Raw genomic sequence first — 18932 nt, 5'->3', positions numbered from 1 at the left:
TAGCTGGTATAGTGCTGAATTTTTGATGAAAATAGTGGTTATAACACACTGATGTTTTAGCTGTTGCTGAGCAGTGCTCACACAGAGCTAAGGACTTTTCAGCCTCTGCTGCTGCCCTGCCAGCGAGGAAGCTGGGGGTGCATCAGGAGCTTGGAAGGGGACACAGCCATGAGAGCTGGCCCACGCTGGCCAAAGAGATATCCCATACCGTGTGGCGTCACGCTCAGCAACAAATCTGGGATAAAGAGTAAAGGGGGGACATTTGGAGTTAAGGTGTTCATCTTCCAAAGTAACTGTTGTTCATGATGAGCATTGATTTCCTGGAAGTGGCTGAACACCTTCCTGCTGATTGGAAGTAATGAATGAATTCCTTGTTTCACTTTGCTTGCATGTGCAGTTTTTGCTCTGCCTATTAAACTGTCTTTATTTCAACCCATCGGTTCTCACACTTTTACCTTGCTGACTCTCTCCCCCACCCCACTGGTGAGGGTGTAAGCAAATGGCTGTGTGGTGCTGAGCTGCCTACTAGGCTAAAACACACCACATTGTTAGAAAAGTCAGCTTCTTTATGCTGCTTAATTTTTTTTGAACCTTTACTTACCTTAAAAAACGTTCATACAAGTGGCCTGAAGCGACTGAAAATATGTTAAGAATATCACTTTTCTTTTCCTTCTCTTCTGGTGGAATTTCTTCTGAAAAACTAAAAAAAATAATTGAATTATTATATAAGGTGTACATTCAGCATAAAGAAAACATTACTATATTACCTTTGAGATTGTAACGTCAGAAAATACACAAAAGACATACTCATCCTACAGTAGCTGAAGATGCTTATGTTTTTATTTCCTCTGCACATCCCTATGACACCATAATCTTTTGGGAAGAACACCTCATACTCACTCAGGACAAATGATGGAACAACTGCAGTCTCCAAGTTTTTCAATCAAACAGAAAGGTATCAGCAATGCAGCAATGACTGCATGGTGTGACATCTCTGAAGAAGGCAACCCTTCCATGAGCACTGAGTTCTCATAGACTAAATAGACTGCAGGTCCCAGTCCCAAACAGTGCTTCTGACTTTTTTTCCATACTAAAGAGGAAGGATATGTGACAAGTTTCTAGACTGGAAGAAGCTGGCAAACTGCAGGACTTGAGCTCATGCTCCTGAGCTACAACTCTGAATCAATAGGAAGATCAACTAAGAACTTTATTGAGTGATGGGCTGCAGAAAAGTTTATTAAAATTATTTACAAAAGTCAAACTTAAAGAGGTATTTCATTGACATACTTAAGCAGGCTTCATGGGCTTTCATAAGTTTTGTCTAGCAGCAGAGAAATAGCATCATAGGCTGCTTTTTAATGTCCAGCTTGATACCGATGAGTAACACATTACACAGACTGAAACTGATTCCCTGCCACAGCAAAATAGCAATAATGTTGACGGAGAAAATGAACAGGAACTAGAAATGGAAAGAAAGGATTAAAACGGAAATAAATAATGAGATGTACAAGACATCATAACTTGTCTTTTCCCCCTGTTTATTTATATTATAAATCCCTTGGGGAGACATCAGGTCTTTTTGCATGTTTGTATCACCATCAACTAAGGAACACTTACAGTACGAGGAATAATAAACATGTCCTGGCATAGTTAAAATATAAACAATTTATTTATTACCTTGTAACTGATTCCAGTTTTCCTTTTTCTGTTATTCCGTCGGTAAGGAGATCTTCATTCACTTTATCAGGCTTTTTCTGTACCTAGTCATGTAAGATAAATGAATTCATGTAATTTGGGAAGTTAGTTGATACTAATTACTACTTCAATTATGCTATCAAACAATGGTGGACTTACTGGTTAGCCGGACTAACATCTTACCAATTCCTATTTCAGTAAAATAATTACTGAACTGTGTTAAACTGGGCTGTAAAAATGTCATTTCATGCTTTTAAACTATGTACAGAACATATTGTAACAAGAAGCAAAGTATCATAGCTCATTTTCCTCCCGGCCAGAAGATCAAGGTGTGATTTTGTGATACAGACATTAGTGGACAGAAGAAGAGTAGCAGGGTGGTGCACTGAAGGGAAACCGTGATTCTCATAATCCCTTCACAAGGAGAAAGTGACAAATCTGTGTCTGAAACACTCTCCTGTACAACTTAAGCCATTTCTGTTGTCTCATCCAGCTACTACATAAGACAACAAATTCATTGTTTGCTGACCCTAATTTCCTTGATTAAAAAATAACTTTTTGAAACCCAAATACCTTCCAAAACTAGGTGTTTGAATATATTGTTACAACCATAGCAATTTCTCATGTTTACACTGTCAAACTAACACTTGCAGACTTCTCTTCACACTAAATGTCCTTTTAACTAATGGTGCTGAAGCCATATACTAGGTATCACTGAAGTGGTTCTAAAATGCACCACTTTTCACACAAAATATTTTTCCTACTTACAGCAAGCTGGCACCCTTTACCCCTTCTCTGTGGTTTAAAGGCAGTCTATCACCCTCCAGAATGTTACTTGTTTTCTTAAGGTTCTTGAAACTTTCAGTTAGAGAACTGGGGAAGAAACTCAGGAATTAAATTATTTTTAAATACTTCTTTCTATTTATGTTTATATAGTTCTCTCTGCTTCTCAGTGTCTGATATTAGGACAGGACATAACAAGTACAAATAAAGAAAATATTATTCACATAATGTAACTTAGGTTTCTTTATTTTTGATATATATTTAAGATTTAAAGTAATGTAATTTCATTTACACAGATTTGACAACTTAGGGCAGAATTCATCATGCCTAATTTTAGCTTCCATTTTGGTATCTGGATTTTTTGTAAAATCCCTCCCCAGTCACTGGGCAGAACTGGATGCCTCAAGAGGTGTTCAGCCCTTGTTTTAAATACAGTCTTGAGCTGGGATGAGCAGTCATTCCTCTGGACTGTCTTTCTCTTTCTACTAAGCAGAGAAGAAATTTAAAGCACCTAAAATTCAGACTACAGATCAGTCTTAGACACCTTAAAGTTGATGAGATAAATCCTATGTTATGTACACAGATGTATTATTTTAATAGCTATTTAAAAATCTCCCACACAATTAGTACCAACTGACTTGATCAAATTAACCAGATTAATTTACATATAACCTTCTCTATTTAAATCTACAAAATCTAAATTATAGATTCTAGTATATTTTTTCCATTTAAATATAGACTAAGACATGTGAGCTTTAGTCATATATAAAGAAATAGTGCAGACAAAATATCTCTTTACATACTTGAACTTTGATAATTTTGCTTCTGAAGTTGTTTAATACCACAATAACATCAGCCAGGTCAGCTACAGAATCTGTTCCTTCATGGCTGTGAGGGGAAAAAAAAACGTGCAAATGTACTAACTCATTAAAACATGCATTATCACTTGTGTTTAATTAGAGGATAAGGTTTCGGATTGCTTGTATTTATAGAAACAAAATTTCTTCGCTTGCACCTAATTATATGCTAACTTCAGGCACTTCCTGAGCTTTATTCATACCTAGTCATTGCCCTCAGTTTTAACCCTCACTTTTTAATTTGAATTTTTACAGGAAATTTTATCAACCAATGAAAAAATGAAGCAATATAGAGCTGAATATATTATTATGCATTATACAGATACATATTGTATTAAAATATTAAACTACATTTCATTTCTCAAATATGGAAAAAATCTTAGAAATTGCTTTGTGCTGGCACTAAATGTACTTTTGAAATAAATCTACTTTAAAAGGTCTATGAAAGTTTCATCACAGTGCAAGAGTAAGGCTGGTAAAAATGGTTGGCTTTGGTAACAGGAAGGGCTGTAAGCAATGCACCACATGAACATTTGCCCCCAAACATCAACTTAAAGCTATTCAGGCATCTCTAAACTGCACTCGTCCACTCAGTAGAAAGTATGAAAAGTGTTGCTGTCTCTCTGTATTGCAGTGTAATAGCATAATTCTCAAATTTTATAGATCTTCTATCTCAAAAGCCCATATATTTTTCCTTCAATCCTTTCTTTAACACCATTATATGGTTTCCCCTTACTACAGCTACACATACAAAACCTTGGTTTAAGGAAGTGATCTGCTACCCCTTAGTTTTGCCCCCCCCCCCCCCTTTTTTTTCTTCGATCTGTTTCATTTTACTTACCTAAAAATGACAGGATTTTATATATTTTTATCGATACTTTCTATTTAATACACTTCCCTAAAACCTATGATCACTAAGTTTCATAGAGATTTTTTGCATAAAACAATGTTCAGAGTTATCTTGACCTTTCCACCAATTTAGTTTTACATTCACACTTCTAAAATATTGCATATGTGAACAGTCAGTCAAGAACTGTCTTCTTATCACAGCACTCAACATAAAAGGGCAGTGATCTCCACCGTAAATAGTGCAATTAAAAAGCTCTAAAATAGTAAAACAAGAGCCAAACTCTTTTCTGTTGACAGCAGAAATGGCAGCAGCTGGCACAGTCAAGATTTTAAGTGGTCTTACTTTTGCCCTTAGTTTTTTCCACAATCAAAGCTTTCTCTGTTATTCACTCATTTACCTCAGAATCTTCATGTTATGAGTTCTGTTGCTATCTCTGCAGCTCCACTGATGAAGATAGTTTTCCAAAGTATTTTAAATTTTCTCAAACTGTTTGGTTTGGCCATGAATTTAACATCACTTTTGTCTCCTTAGATCTCTTCTCTGGATCCCCCACTGTCCACTCCAACTTTATGAGCTCACAACTGTTTTACTCTGGACTGGGCTCATTGTGATGAGTTTCTGTCCCGGTATGAACAATGTATTGAAAATAATGAGAGTTACCATTAATTACACTTAATGCTCGTCTTGATATAATTTATCTGTTTCTCCATTCATATTTTTGGTATTTCCGACTGTAACGCTGTTTTCTTTTCTCGACTGAGTACTTCTCTTCATTTTGACTCCTAGTCGCTCATTTACATTATCAATGGCTACAGACTAAAATGTTCACTTGCTTTGAGTTAAGTATCTCTCTGACAGAAAACAGACTCCATCATACTCTCCTCCAATTTTAACTTAGTGTGCTGAATCTTATGGAGGATCTCTCCGCTTGTATCTGTGCATGATACTCAGCACGTTGCCATTTTATTAATGTAACAGATGTGCATTTCAAACCAGTGATCAGAAGAAAAACGCACTGAATGCGACCCCTGGTTTGGAAGAACTGGGATGACGATGTATAAACTCCTTTAACAAATCCAGGAAGGACTTCGTGCTTTGTCCAAAAGGTGATGAACACAGTTGGCACTGTTAGTGCAACTTATAAACTCACTGAAGGTAGGCACAACTTTGTTTCTAAATCTTGCCAAAATGCCTTGCATACTGAGGGCACTACTAAATATTTAACAATAACTACTTCACTGTTACATAATTATCAAAAAAAAACTGAACATGTCCAGCAGACTGTTTAGGTCACAGCCTTAATCTGTTTAAAAATACCTACATACTTTTAAACACAAATACATTATAACTTTCCATATGGAGAAAAAAGCACTCAAATGGAGACCCTTTCAAAGCTCTGAATAAACAAACATCTCCTTGCCCAAATTGCGAAAGATACAAATTTCAGTTGATCAGTCTGCATACCATCAAAATATAATAAATTATATCCAGCTGCCTTTTTAAAAATGAAATTTCCAGCAGGAGGCTGTATCTATCTATCTTTATAATGAACTATTATCTTGCAATACCTACCTGTTTCCCTCCTGACATCACAGAATCAAAGCTCTAATAACAAGTAGTCTTCAGACTGTCGCTGAGTATATTGATTTTAATTTTCCTAACATTCACGGTAATTTATTGATAACATTGATTTACAAGTGTGACTGCTTCTAAATAATGATCCTTGTTATAACCAGTATTTGACAAAAAAAAAAAAAAAAAAAAAAAAAAAAGCTTATTTCAGGGATAAAGAATATCCTGCAATAACTCTTGGCAAAATTCCATGTTATCCAAGAGTTGCATGAGTTCTGACAGCGGTTTGATACTATTAATACTGATATCATTAAAAGTAGTATCAGAGATGCCGGTACAACCCCCCAAACATACTCCAGCTGTTATATTCTAAGCCTATGGCTTGTCATAATTAAATGAAATAAATGTTATTTTTAAGATTCGTCATCAAGTATTAATTATACATAACTTAGCCAGGCTCAGTAAAGCCCATTTTTATTCCTTCTTGAAGAAAATCTTTAAGAATATCTTTAAAAACTGCAATGCTTTAAGTTTCAACTGAACCAACCTAGAAAGTAGAGTGGTTTTGTTTCACTTTGCTTCATTTTTTAATTCAACTACAGCTCACTACATTTTTTTTACAACGATATCTTTCATAAATCAGTTTATATACTTTAAGAATTGAATATTTAATTAGACATCTTATATAGCTACAGTTGGTGGAGATTAAGTGAACTTGTTAGGATAAATACTAAGCTTTTCTGTTTTTTCAACAGATTGTAAGCCATTTCTGAAACAAAATAAATTGAAAGTTGCAAACAAGTAGAAGGAACTTTATATCCTGTTAATGTGTCTCCCTGTAACACTGGAACTGATGCATTAGCTAAATGCTCAAAACAACAAGCATGGTCATCATTTTTCTCATTTTATAATAGCAGTTGATGACTAAACATCATATGCAACTGTGTTCCCGAATTCCAAGTAATAATAAATATTTTATAAGAAAACAGACCTATTTCAGCCCTCAGAATTACAGGGAAAGAGGGAAAAAAAAGACAAGAACTGAAGCTAAAATAAAACAATGATATTTCTCTACATTGGACTGAATCCAAAGCTTCAAGAGGAAGCCCTCATATACTACAGATATATCCTGTGATGTAGAACACGCAGGGGAAGTATCTAGCTGAATAGCTGGTGTTACAGGCATGGCTTTGGCATCTTATGGCTATTGTACCTTCTTCAATGAAAAAGGACTGCTGAGGAGAGGTAGGATCTACATGATACACCACTTTGCCACAGTCAAGGATGGCTTTACAGCAGGTTTGTAAGGGAATGCTGACCAAAGACTAAGAACAACTAGAAGTATGTCAGCAAGTGAGGAAGTGCTTAAGGGAAGGCTCTCCCACTTCTCCTGAGAAAGCAGTATGGCTGGGGACCTGTTTGGGAATGCACACAAGATGGGAAATAAACAGAAGAAATTAGAAGTTTCATAGCTGTGAAGCTATGATCTCATTAGGATCACAAAAATGGCAGAGAAGCTCACGTCTTGAGTGATTTGAAGGCCTCTTAGGAAGGATAGATAGAGAAGTCACGAAAGATGGTTTGGACCTGGCACAAAGTAATGGGCATAGAGCTTTCTCGTGGAAGAAGCAATAAATCTGTTCAGAGTTTATGGGTAAGGATCAGAGAGATTAAGGTGACATTGTGGTGGGCGTCTGTAAAAATTGCCTGATCAGGAAGAGGAATTAGATGAAGTCTTTACAAAGTTGCAAGACCACTTGTGATCGTAGACTGTGGTTCTCATGGTGGACTTCAAATATCCCAGCGTCGTCTGGAAAGGCAACATGGCAGGGCACAGGCAATCCAGATGAACAAGGTGTGTTTCTTTCTATAACTGTGTATCTTTCTATAACATATACTAAAGCTTAAAATAGAATTTTGGCCTTATGCAAATTTAAAACATTGAAAAAATGCAGGAAAGTGTTACGACAATGAGAGAATGATACAAAGGCAAATGAAATTTAATGAAACTAGTAGTACTAATGTACTAATAGAACTTAATGGAAATTGCTGCACAAGAAAAAAGAAACCTAATGATAATTAAGCTATAAGAAGCTTTAAATTAGCTATTAATTCTCAGGAAAGAGATCTCGGAGACTGTAGATTTATAAGAATACCAGCTTAGTGCCTAGCAATACTGAAAATTGAGATCAGGCATTAGTACTTAATAGAAAACAAAGCAGTAAAAAATTTACCAATGCTATTACACCACAAGTCTGTCTTTAATTACGGCTAACCAACTCAAAAGGATAGAGCAGAACTAGGGAAGACACAAATAAGAGCAACAAGGATGACTGAGATATATGGAGAGCCTCTGCATGAGAAAGAACTATACTCAGAATTTTCATCTCAGAAAAGAGAAAAATTAAATGAAAAAGAGAAAAAGGCCTGTAATACTATGAACATATCTACCCACATCTATTACAGGGAAATACTTTTATTTATGTCAGGTATATACCACACAAAGCTGCAGAGTGGATTAGCTCCTTTTTTCTTAATAAAACATGCCTTTAAACAATACTTTGAAAACTATACACTGGTGAATATTTAATGCCTCTGTTCTATCCTGTCTTTCAATTATGGAAACAAAAGCAATTTCAAATTTTAAATTACAGCCTAGCTCAATGTAAAGAGAAGAGATGTCTTATCAAAGTGGAGAACTTACTGAACAAAATAAGAAAGCAACTAATACCAAATTTATATTGAAAAAGATCAATGTTTAGGGCAAAATATCTCAACAGTCATTTCAGAAATGCAAGAAGCAGAAAGTAGAAAAACACCATTGCAGGATAAGTAGTCTGAAATTAAAACTACCATCATTCAATAGACACCTCTACTCAAAAGCAGATCTTGATTAAAAACAGTATTAGACTAGAATCATGGGTAAAATTTCACAGATAAATCAAATCTGGTCCAGCAACTTTAGAAAATGTGATTCCAGACAGAAGGAAAAAAATCATTGCAGTATTCAGAATACTAGGAATACAGTATAATCATACACAGTCCACTTTATTTCCAGCCTCCCAATGTATACACACAATTCTAGATCATCCTCAAATGGATTATATGAAACACTTCTTTATTTTGCTACTTAGCTTTGCAGGTGTGTGGTAAAATTAGTAGGTAGTAACTCTATTTTATGAAAGATCGCCCAGAAAAAGAACACATTCAAATTTAGTTTTTATGTTTTATATTTTCTTCCCCTTACACTATCAGGAAATAAGGCATCTGTTATAAACTTTAAATCATCATTTGGTTCCTGTTCTACTTTTTCATGTTATTTTTGTTCATTTTTCTTCAGTGCTGTCAGATCTTTTCAAAATATGTTGAACTTTAGCAGATTCATTTATGTTTCCTAAGGACAGATTAATACTTACGAAAACACCTGATAAATCTCTTCAGATTTCCCTTTACGCAATCTCAGTGTCCAAGCACCTGGATTTGCTTTCAGCTGAAAATACCCCTATGAAAAAGTAAAAAGACAGGCAATTGTTCTGTCAGCATTTCAAAATCAACCATGTAAATATCCAAACATCAACTACAGAACATTTGGTACTGCAGTCAAGGTCAATAAACACTACCTACTGCCACACTAATCCTGAATGTAATATGGCACAGTATCACCTTTCTTGGATGTCCATATTAATGTGTTCCATTTGTTTCTAGCTGAATTTGAGGTATATACAAAATCTTCATCTAGAACAGTGAGCAGTAAAGACGTTAATTATTAAATAGACCCTAAGCAGAAAAGCTTCTTTGAAATTAGAAATTTTTATCTGTAACAACTTTCAAGTCAACACAACTCTTTCCCAATTTAGGAATACTGCATAGAGGCATCACTGTGTGAAATCCAGACAAAATAAGCTGTAGAAACCAACACAGAAGATTCATCATGTTGAACACCTTCTGCTGTTGAGAAAGTATTCAGTGTATGTTTGTGTAAAAGTCAAAGATTCACAGTTTATTAAGCATTTTATTCTTTGTGATACTATTTTCACAGAGAACTGAGAATGGCAGATAGGTGACAGATCTTACTCACCAAAGTTAATCTTTCTCTATCACATTACCTTAGACAAGACAAAATAAATCTTTCACTTCAGGAATCACAAGATCTTCTGTTCTACAAACTTATTCCAATAGAAATAATTACTTCAGGTGACCGGAGGAATTCTAGGAGCGGATTTGTCCACAAAGGCTTTAAGCACTTATCTGAAGCATCTAAAATAGGAGCCTTCTTTGCTTGAGTCATTTTTTAACAAAAATGGTTATTTTAATCAGAAAGTGATTCACACCTCATGTTTATTGGTGGAATATTCATCTGAGGATATCTACCTCCTACTATCGACTTAAGGCAATGAGATTCCAACTTTAGACACTTCAGATAAGGGTCTAAAATTAGGCTAAACTAAAATCTATATTGGATTTTAACAGCGTGAGGAAAAAGCTGGGTAAATCAGAGATGCACATCTTCTTTTGTAGATGGTCTCAACTGCAGGATACTGCTGTTACTTTTAACATGGGTGATTTTGCAACACAGAGAAATGGATTTTTCCATTTAAAACAACAATGGATTTCTCCATTAAGAACAATAACCTCACAAAGAATTCTCATGAAGAGAGTGCGATTGGTTTTATATGACTGTTTTGTACTTAATACTTACCAAGTTGGCCATCACAATAGTATCAACCATGACAGGATTATTTTTTGTGCCCAGGGTGAACTGTAACCCTCGAGGAGGTTGTCCACTTGTCACATCAAAACAATGTCCTTCAAGCAACATGTATTCCAGTTCATATTCTGCTATAACAGTCCCTTTTATCTGTGGAAATAATATTTTATTACTAAATCACTTAACTAGTTGGAAAAAGCAACGTATTATAATGACAAACATGTAACATGTTGTTTGGGATTTATCTCACCTAACTTCAGCTGTCAAAAATAAGAGAAAGGCTCTTCCAGGGGGAACTTCTCTCAATTTTAAAATAGGTATCCAAGATAAAAAGGACAAATCTAGAAGAACCTTCTCTCCATTGACTACTGAGAAAGCTGAGACATCTCAGCTTTGGTAAGGTAAATCCCAAACTTCACTTTTATGATACATCTTCCAAATTCACATGTTTGATGGATCAAACACCCTCAATATTTTGCATAAGATTAGTGAATGAAACAAATATGGTTATTTGGAAACTGAGGATTAAAAATATCATTAAAAAAATCTAAACTAAAAAAAGGGTCAAATACTTAAATTTATGTTTTTATCTATATTAATAAACAGCAATATATTCAGGTTTACTTTAAGATATAATCAGGTTAATCCCATTTCTACCAAAAATACATAATAAAAAAGTAAAGAGAAATAGAAAAATAACACAACACACAGAATCCCTTTTTTAGTTGTTTTTTTTTTTTTTTTTTAATCTCAAAAAACATGCATACTTCCATAAACATTAAAAGCTCAACACAGCAGTTAAAGTACTTTTATTTGTATTGTGCATTCTGTGTTTCTTTTCATTGATTTCTTTAAAGGCTCTTCTAGGGGAGAGAGAGAGAGAGAGAGAGAGAGAGAGAGAGAGAGAGAATGTGGAAAAACAGACAATGAAAATAAAAATGGTAAATACTGACCAAATTATCAATTAGCACAGAAAGCATTTCTAGAAAACAGAGACAAAAATCCCACAAGATTTCCTTTTCCCTCTTGAGGTTGAAGGTCCAATACAAGTTTTGTAATGCTTACAAATTATTACTTACATCCTGTAAATGAATGTTATCAAGATCACAGGAACTGTTTACTGCTTCAACCAACCAGCTTTCAGGAGTGATCATGTTTAGAGTCAAAAGCAGTGATTCTGGCAATTCTAAGAACTTTGCCACAGGTTCAGAAGGAACCTGTTTGTTGATCCCGTACATTAATTCTGGTTCCAGAACAAAACGATAGAAGCTGTTGAAAAAAAAAAAAAAAAGAAGCTGTTGACAAGTGTTTAAAAAAAAAGCTCCATGTTTACTGAAATATGAAGGCTGAGTTGCAAATGCAATGTTCTGCTGAAGTATGTTATAATACAGTGAATGTTTACCACATTATTGATGTTTGGAGGCATGGCATCTCCCTGCTCTTACAGAATACTGTGTAATACAATACATGCAGTGTACATACTGTGTAATACAATACATGTCAGACAATACATGCGTTCTCTCAGATTGACTGGTAGATGAAGAGAACTATTTGTTTTGGATAAATTTTTGCTGGGAACGTGCATAGCTTCCACTTACATTCTTAACGGCTGGGAAAGTAAAAATACCCAAGAGGGGCATCTAAATATCTTGACTGTGTACTGCCTTGGATTCTCAGAATCTCTATCACTAAACTAAGCAGAAGGACTAATCTGCTGGAAAAAGTGTCTTTGGGAACAGTTCCTGACACTAGCAGCAGCAAAGAAAGAGAGCAGTGGGAAGGAAAGGTCTCCCTCTTCTTCTCCAACTCTTATTCCCTAGGGAAAAGATTCTTGAAACAACATAATGATGATGTTTTCCTTCCTTCCTTCCTTCCTCTAGTGATATCCAACAAAATGAGAAGAATCAGAACAGAGAAAGATGAGCACTGAAGATCTCCATCTTTCTCCATCATAATGAAAGTAGCAAGCAGTTAGTACTTCTTATGGAAAAAAAAACACAAAACATTTAATTACTATGAAAGTATTTTTTAAAAAAGTAAAAAGGTAAGAAGAATAGAGTTTTCCCACAAAGTGTTTGGACTAGGTTGTACATGGGGGCTTTTCACATGAAAACATTGGTATGAGAAAAATACAACCTGTCCTCAGGGCAGGTCACAGAACACTTCTTCCTCTTACCTTTCTGAAGCTCTAAAACCTGTAAAGTGGCTAGCTTTAAAAGTGATCACGACAATGTTTACACAAGATATTCTGAAGTCACACTCTTGCAATATAAGAGATGTGCATTCATTTTCTCTGAAGCTGAATAGAAACTAAGGCCTTCTGTTTTGTGGGCAACTATTTTATTCTCTAGTCTACTGGATAAAGCGTGGACACTATCATCAGCTCTCACTGATTGTCATCAATTATATGTCATCAATTATGACATTATGAATGTCATCAGATTATAGATAAAATTTCTGCCAAAGGGATGGACGGCAATGCTTAAATGTGTCTCTCAGAGGGAAAGAAGTCCTTTCTGGGGAGTTCACTTCAGTGTAAATGTCTGTAACTGAATTAGCGAAACCTACTCTTTATAGCCAGTTAAGAGAAAATTCAATTTAAAGCTTTCTGGGTCCTTAATGAATTAAAATGAATTTGCCAGTATAGACTGTACATTACTTGGACAAAATTTATCTTTAAATTTAGTGTACTGAATCTGTAAAAAACAAGATGCGACCAAGTGAGGTAATCTCTCTCTATAAGTGTCCACGGGCATGAAAGACTCTCCACTGACTTCTACAGGGATTGTTTATGACAGGGGTATTTGAGGGACTAGATCACTCCTCTGTGATGCAATGTTTGATACCTTAGAATTAGAAATTTTTCTAGACAATTACTTCAGTAACATTCAACTTTTATTCAAATAAAATAACCTATGCAACAGAAGAAGCCATATACCTCACCCACTTTTTCTTTCTTAATGGAATATGTACCATTAAGGCTTTTTTTCTTAATTCAAGTGAGATCATATACTTCTAAGAAAAGCTATGAACTACTCACCTCTTCAGTGGCACTTCTGACAGCTTAGATCTGCAGTTCAAAAACAACCTGAGTTTCATATTGACAATGTCTTTGAGTACCTACAGAAAAAAATAACACAGTATTAAAAATGGTTCTTGATAATCATCAAACTGAAAATAAGCCAAAACAATCCTTGCAGCATCCTGTCATTTCTCAAGCTTCAGTAGAAATCTCAAACATTTTAAAGTTCTAAATATATTTGTATATTAAGGGATGCTGTCAGTTATCACAAATAAAGATTTAACTTTTTTGAAAAGTGAATGATTTAGCACATGGTATTCTTGATAGTAAAAATGTTAATGTTTCCTACCAGTGATACGGATTTTTAAAGAACAGCTATCCTTATTTTCCAATGAATGAGTAAATTATAGTATCACTTGTCTCATACTGTGTTTTCTGGAAGATTTTAAAGCCCTTTAAAGTAAATACAACATGTGCCTTTGATCCTATAACCAATCTTAAAACAATGACCTTCAGTCTTACTAAAATTGCTGTACACAGTAAATTGGTGAGTACAGTAAAGTTCATAAAACTGTTCTAATATTGTCAGTAATAGATTAATGGCATACTAAACTATTCAATCAATTTCAAAACATTCAAGTTATTTAAAGTCATTTCTACTTCCTTCTCAGTTTACCTATTCATTTCTAAAATACTAATTTTCTGGGTGTTGTTATACAGGAGCTATAATACTAGAACAAGATTTTGTTCTTTGTGAGCAATCTGTTTTGTTTAAAATTAACAAAGTATTTAATTTCTTTAAAGCACTGTTAAAAACCTTTACCAAGTTATCTTCATTTATGTGGTTTCTGGTCAAAAGTGCTTATGTGAAAGTATAAAGTAGCTGTCTCTACATTTATGGATGTTATCAGAAAAGCAAATAAGATATTAAAGCTAAGTTAAAATACTGATACCACTAAAGCTAAAATTACTATAATGGTAATCAAATTAGGAACAAAGCAAGACAACGACCATCCTTAAATCTCTCTTTTATTATAAACAGTATTTTTCTTTCCTCAGTTCAACCCATAGCTGCATATTCTTTACTATAGTGCTACAACTTTGCATAGCTGAAACATTGCTCACAATTTGTCATTCTCATCCTTGGCCTCACCTGAATACCGTCACTGAAAAACTACTGAGCAAAAAATAAAGACTAAGGAATCGTATAAGGGTGAGAACAAGTGAAGAACCAGGAAATGAGAACCTGAACAGCAATGACACTTGTATTCATTCAAATCCTCATGAAGCTTTTAAGATTAACAAATTATTCTGGAATGAATAAAGCTCAGGTAACTCTTTCCTTAGACAGAGAAAGCTTGAGGAAGAATTTCAGGGCAAAATAAGGTTTTAGATTTATTACAGGTATTGCCCAATACGTGCTTTTAAAAAGCAGAGGTATATAACCATATTCCATGCATATATTCATACCTCAGGAGTAGTAATTCATAACATTAAGAGTAATGTTAAGCAGCAAATAACTGAGGAAAATTAGGAAAATTCTTCTCTGGTCAGTGAATAAGAGGAATTGGAAAGCTTCTGATGTGGCAAGTTATTCAATGAATTCAGTCTGTTTACTTTAATTAAGAAAATGCAAAGAGCAGCCTGGGAATTTTGTTCTGTATTTCAAACTGTAGCAAATAGCTGAATTATTTCAGTAAATATGTCTTGAAAACGATTCAAGCCCAAATTTTATTTTGTATGTGCAGTCACTTTTCAAATGCTTACAGTCAGTTACCACAGCTTGCCCAAAAAACATTAACTCACTAAACCATGATTATTCAACTAATCACTTGGAACTGTGTGCAAACATCACCGTAACATGAAACATCTACACTGAAAACAATTTCTTACAATAGAATCTTCAATAGAGCTGACAAAATGAAGAGAAGATGAATGTGTAAAGCATGGAGCTAAATTAAAATCTGCAATTCCAAGTCTGAGTTTAATAGGTTAATTAACACTGGAAAAGCTCAGTAAGAACTGTGATTGGCACCTAACCACTTAGCAATATTTAAATTAGTATTAGATTGAGAAAAAAATCTACTTCAAATGCTAATTGATCAAAAGAATTCCCATGACCCATGTTATATAGGAAATCAGACTTGATTATCAGAAGAGGCTCTCTTTGGAGATTTCTACTCACTTTTGGAATGGAATAAGAGTTTCTCCCTGAAGACAGAATGAACAAAGGAAAAAAAAAAGGTAAAAGATAATTGACAGGAAAAAAAACGTAGATTTTTCACTTCACATTTTTGAGGTCTTTGAATGCAGTAGCTACTATTAATTGAAGAAAAAAAATGTAGTAGGATCTTAACAGTTCATACTGCTGGAGCCAAGCAGTTAAGATAGGAGACAAGTAGTTTGTTCAGTAGCATTGAACAAACAAAACATGTAACATATTTTTTCAGCTGTTTTTGGTGAACCATGAGAAAAAACATTCAGTTTGGTCTTCATTTTTATAAGAAGCAATTTCTACTTTTTTCACATCACCTTTGGGACCACCTTCATAAGTTAGGAATAGTTAGTTGCTCCACATATTCTACTGAGAACTGATGTGGTCCAACCCAGGTAAAGGTAACACTGGTATTTAAAAATCTACTATAGACACTGACTGTTGCTTTGTATGCTAGTATTTGATGTTGAAGTCTGTGACAAAACTTTTTAAAAAAGGCAAAACACTATTTCTATGGAAAATTCTAAAGTTCTACCTGACTCCCTCTGGAGCAGATATAGAGCAGTTCTTATGATACAATCCACTATATATTAAAAAAAAAAAAAGGCAAACAAAAACAGATAGAAGCCCTGACTCTGCTCTAACTCATTCATGCTCCAACTCATACCTTGCCCCTGGCCTTGAATTGCCATTTTTTGATACTAAGCAGTAAAGTTATTTTACTGCTTACCTGTAGCTGTTTATACCTTCTCAATTTCAGTTCCATTTAATATGGGTAGTTTATCATTTATATTTCAAAAAATATTACCAAAACTCTTATTTGAAGTGACTAATAAGGGACAAAAGTAATATAATAGCAAGTTTTCATCAGAGCAAAAAATTAAAGTGTAACAGTTAACAATGACTGAGGGAAGAGTCCACTTATGTTACTCAAAGAGATTATTTAAATATAAATATATTCTGGTACTTAAAGCTTACAGTATTTATGTCACCTATATCACAGAATCACAATATGGTTAAGGTTGGAAGTGACCTCTGGAGAGTATAGAGTATCTGGTCCAAACCTCTGCTCCAGCAGGGCCACCCAGAGCAGGCTGCCCAGGACCATGTCCAGGTGGCTTTTGAAGGTCTCCAAGGAGAAGACCCTACAGCCTCTCAGGGCAACCTGTGCCAGTGCTCTGTCACTCACACAGTAAAGAAGTGATTCCTGGTGCTCAGAAGGAGCCTCCTGTGGGCCACTTTGTGCCCACTGTTTCTTGTCCTGGCACTGGGTACCCCTAAAAAGAGCCTGGCTCTGCCCTCTTTGCAGCCCCCCATCAGGTATTTGTATACATTGATGAGATCCCTCCTGAGCTTCCTCTTCTCCAGGCTGAGCAGTTCTAACTTTCTCAGCCGATATATAGCAACATAATCAGAGAGGTATCCATTCAGAAACTTTGAGTTTGGGGCTTGCTTTTTTTGTCAAAAAAAAAAAAAAAAACATTGCTTGCATGTTTTGTCAAAATTCTTCATGAATATTCCTACATTGGTAGCCTTTCCGATAGTAGGAATTAAAAGGAAAAAAAAAAAAGTTAATTTATTTTTAGTTTAAAAAAATAATTTGAAAGTAAGTTTCATCTGCATTAAAATGTTTCTGATTTGCTTAGTTTCAATAGCATTTCATTATTCTCTCTGAAGGGTTGGCAAGCTGAATAAGACTAGAGCTCCTATGAATCAAGTAGCATCTACGATGGCTGAACAGATTGGTACACCATGGGAGTCATTTGCCTAGACGTGCATTAAGGAAGATATTGTTCATTAGGGAATTTGCTGCACTAAGAGAAATGAAGGATTCTGATCACAGCTAAAAAGACCTTGAGGCTACTTGCTAGAAAATGAACTTCTGGCTGAATGGGAGAGTTCCCCGTCAATTCCAAAAACAAAAAACTTTCATTCGGTGGAATCAACATTTCATTTTAATAGATAATGGTGAAATGAAAGATCTGATTCTAGAGAAAAAAGCTAGTATTTAAGAGTCTCAAAACAAACAGAAGCTTGTACTATGAGAATTTTCATGGAATTTTTAAATTTCTTACTTTGTTTCACTATTATGTACGAAGAATGACTGGATGCCTCACCATTCTATACAAAAGGCATAAAAGGGTATGAAAATGGGAGGGGAAAAAGTGATATAAGAATTTATGAAACTTCCATAATTACTGCAGAGATAAAGATAAAACAGGATGCAGCAAAAATCAAGTAAAGGGCTTCAGAATTCTAACAGACCATAAAAAGAAGACAAAATTTACATTTTTATGGGAAACTATAAAGGAACTTGAGGCAGAGTGATACTCTGCAGCTAGTGTAAGAAGAAAATCATTTCATGAGCTATGTTTTTAGGACAGTCTCTCTTTAGATGATCAATAGCTACACACAATGGAAGACTTCTAGATAAACCTGGTAGCATTAATCAACGGACAAATACCCTTCCAAGGGCTGAAAGGTTTATAGTCCAATCTTCTTATGATGATATTACGGGTCAGATTTAGACCGCCTCATTTAGGTACATTGGAAAACTAAGGTAGTTCGGCTTAATGGAAAGAAGCATACGCCTTTTAAGATTTTGAGATGGGAGATCCTCTCCTTCTACATTACGCATACTCCTTTCCTTCGACTGACTGTAAAGAGCATTTATGGACTCACTTCTAAGAGGACTGGTTCATAGGGCATCTCAATTTTAACTGCAAATAAGGTACTTACAATGATGAATTAGATCATCCCCAACTTTTTAGTATTAATTTAAATAACCAAATATATATTTAAAAAATACCTAAAAAATACCTAAATTCTGTTTACCTCTTTACTACACTTTACATGAAAATAAGAAGTTTAGTACAAATTAAACTGCAAATATGCAAATTAAAAGAAATGACCACCATCTTACAATCAATAAATGAGCCATCTTCTGTGCTTCTCTTGTCAATGGATCAACAATAGCAATAACATCATAGAATGGTTCATTCTCTTGGGGATTGACTTTTACTACGCTGTTAAAAACAAAAACAAAAAAACAAAACAAAACAAAAAAACATGGTAAATAAGTGAAAACTCCAAATTGAGTTTATAGAAATAAAAAACATTTTTAGGCAAAAATCTGTAATATAAGAGCCACTTCAGATTTCACTACTTATGAAGATATTTTCCTCATTTCCTCAGTAATCACTTTTGTCCCCTGTGATATCACTAGAAAA

The 18932-nt window shown here is 34.7% G+C and overlaps 1 protein-coding gene across 1 annotated transcript in view; it reads right to left on the bottom strand.

The window, feature by feature from the left end:
- The window catches only part of UGGT2 (UDP-glucose glycoprotein glucosyltransferase 2), an 85433-nt gene that overhangs the window by 8544 nt on the left and 57957 nt on the right, over positions 1-18932 (bottom strand). Inside the window, exons 25-32 of the mRNA XM_035319175.1 lie at positions 18626-18728; positions 13506-13585; positions 11545-11734; positions 10457-10615; positions 9174-9259; positions 3282-3366; positions 1678-1760; positions 602-700 (exon numbers count right to left, since the gene is read on the bottom strand). Coding sequence (XP_035175066.1) covers positions 602-700; positions 1678-1760; positions 3282-3366; positions 9174-9259; positions 10457-10615; positions 11545-11734; positions 13506-13585; positions 18626-18728 — 885 coding nt within the window. The remainder of the gene's footprint in view (positions 1-601; positions 701-1677; positions 1761-3281; positions 3367-9173; positions 9260-10456; positions 10616-11544; positions 11735-13505; positions 13586-18625; positions 18729-18932) is intronic.

The sequence above is a fragment of the Oxyura jamaicensis genome, chromosome 1 (genome assembly GCF_011077185.1).
Source record: "Oxyura jamaicensis isolate SHBP4307 breed ruddy duck chromosome 1, BPBGC_Ojam_1.0, whole genome shotgun sequence".
NCBI classification, from domain to species: Eukaryota; Metazoa; Chordata; class Aves; order Anseriformes; family Anatidae; genus Oxyura; species Oxyura jamaicensis.
This window is presented reverse-complemented; position numbering and strand designations above follow the sequence as displayed.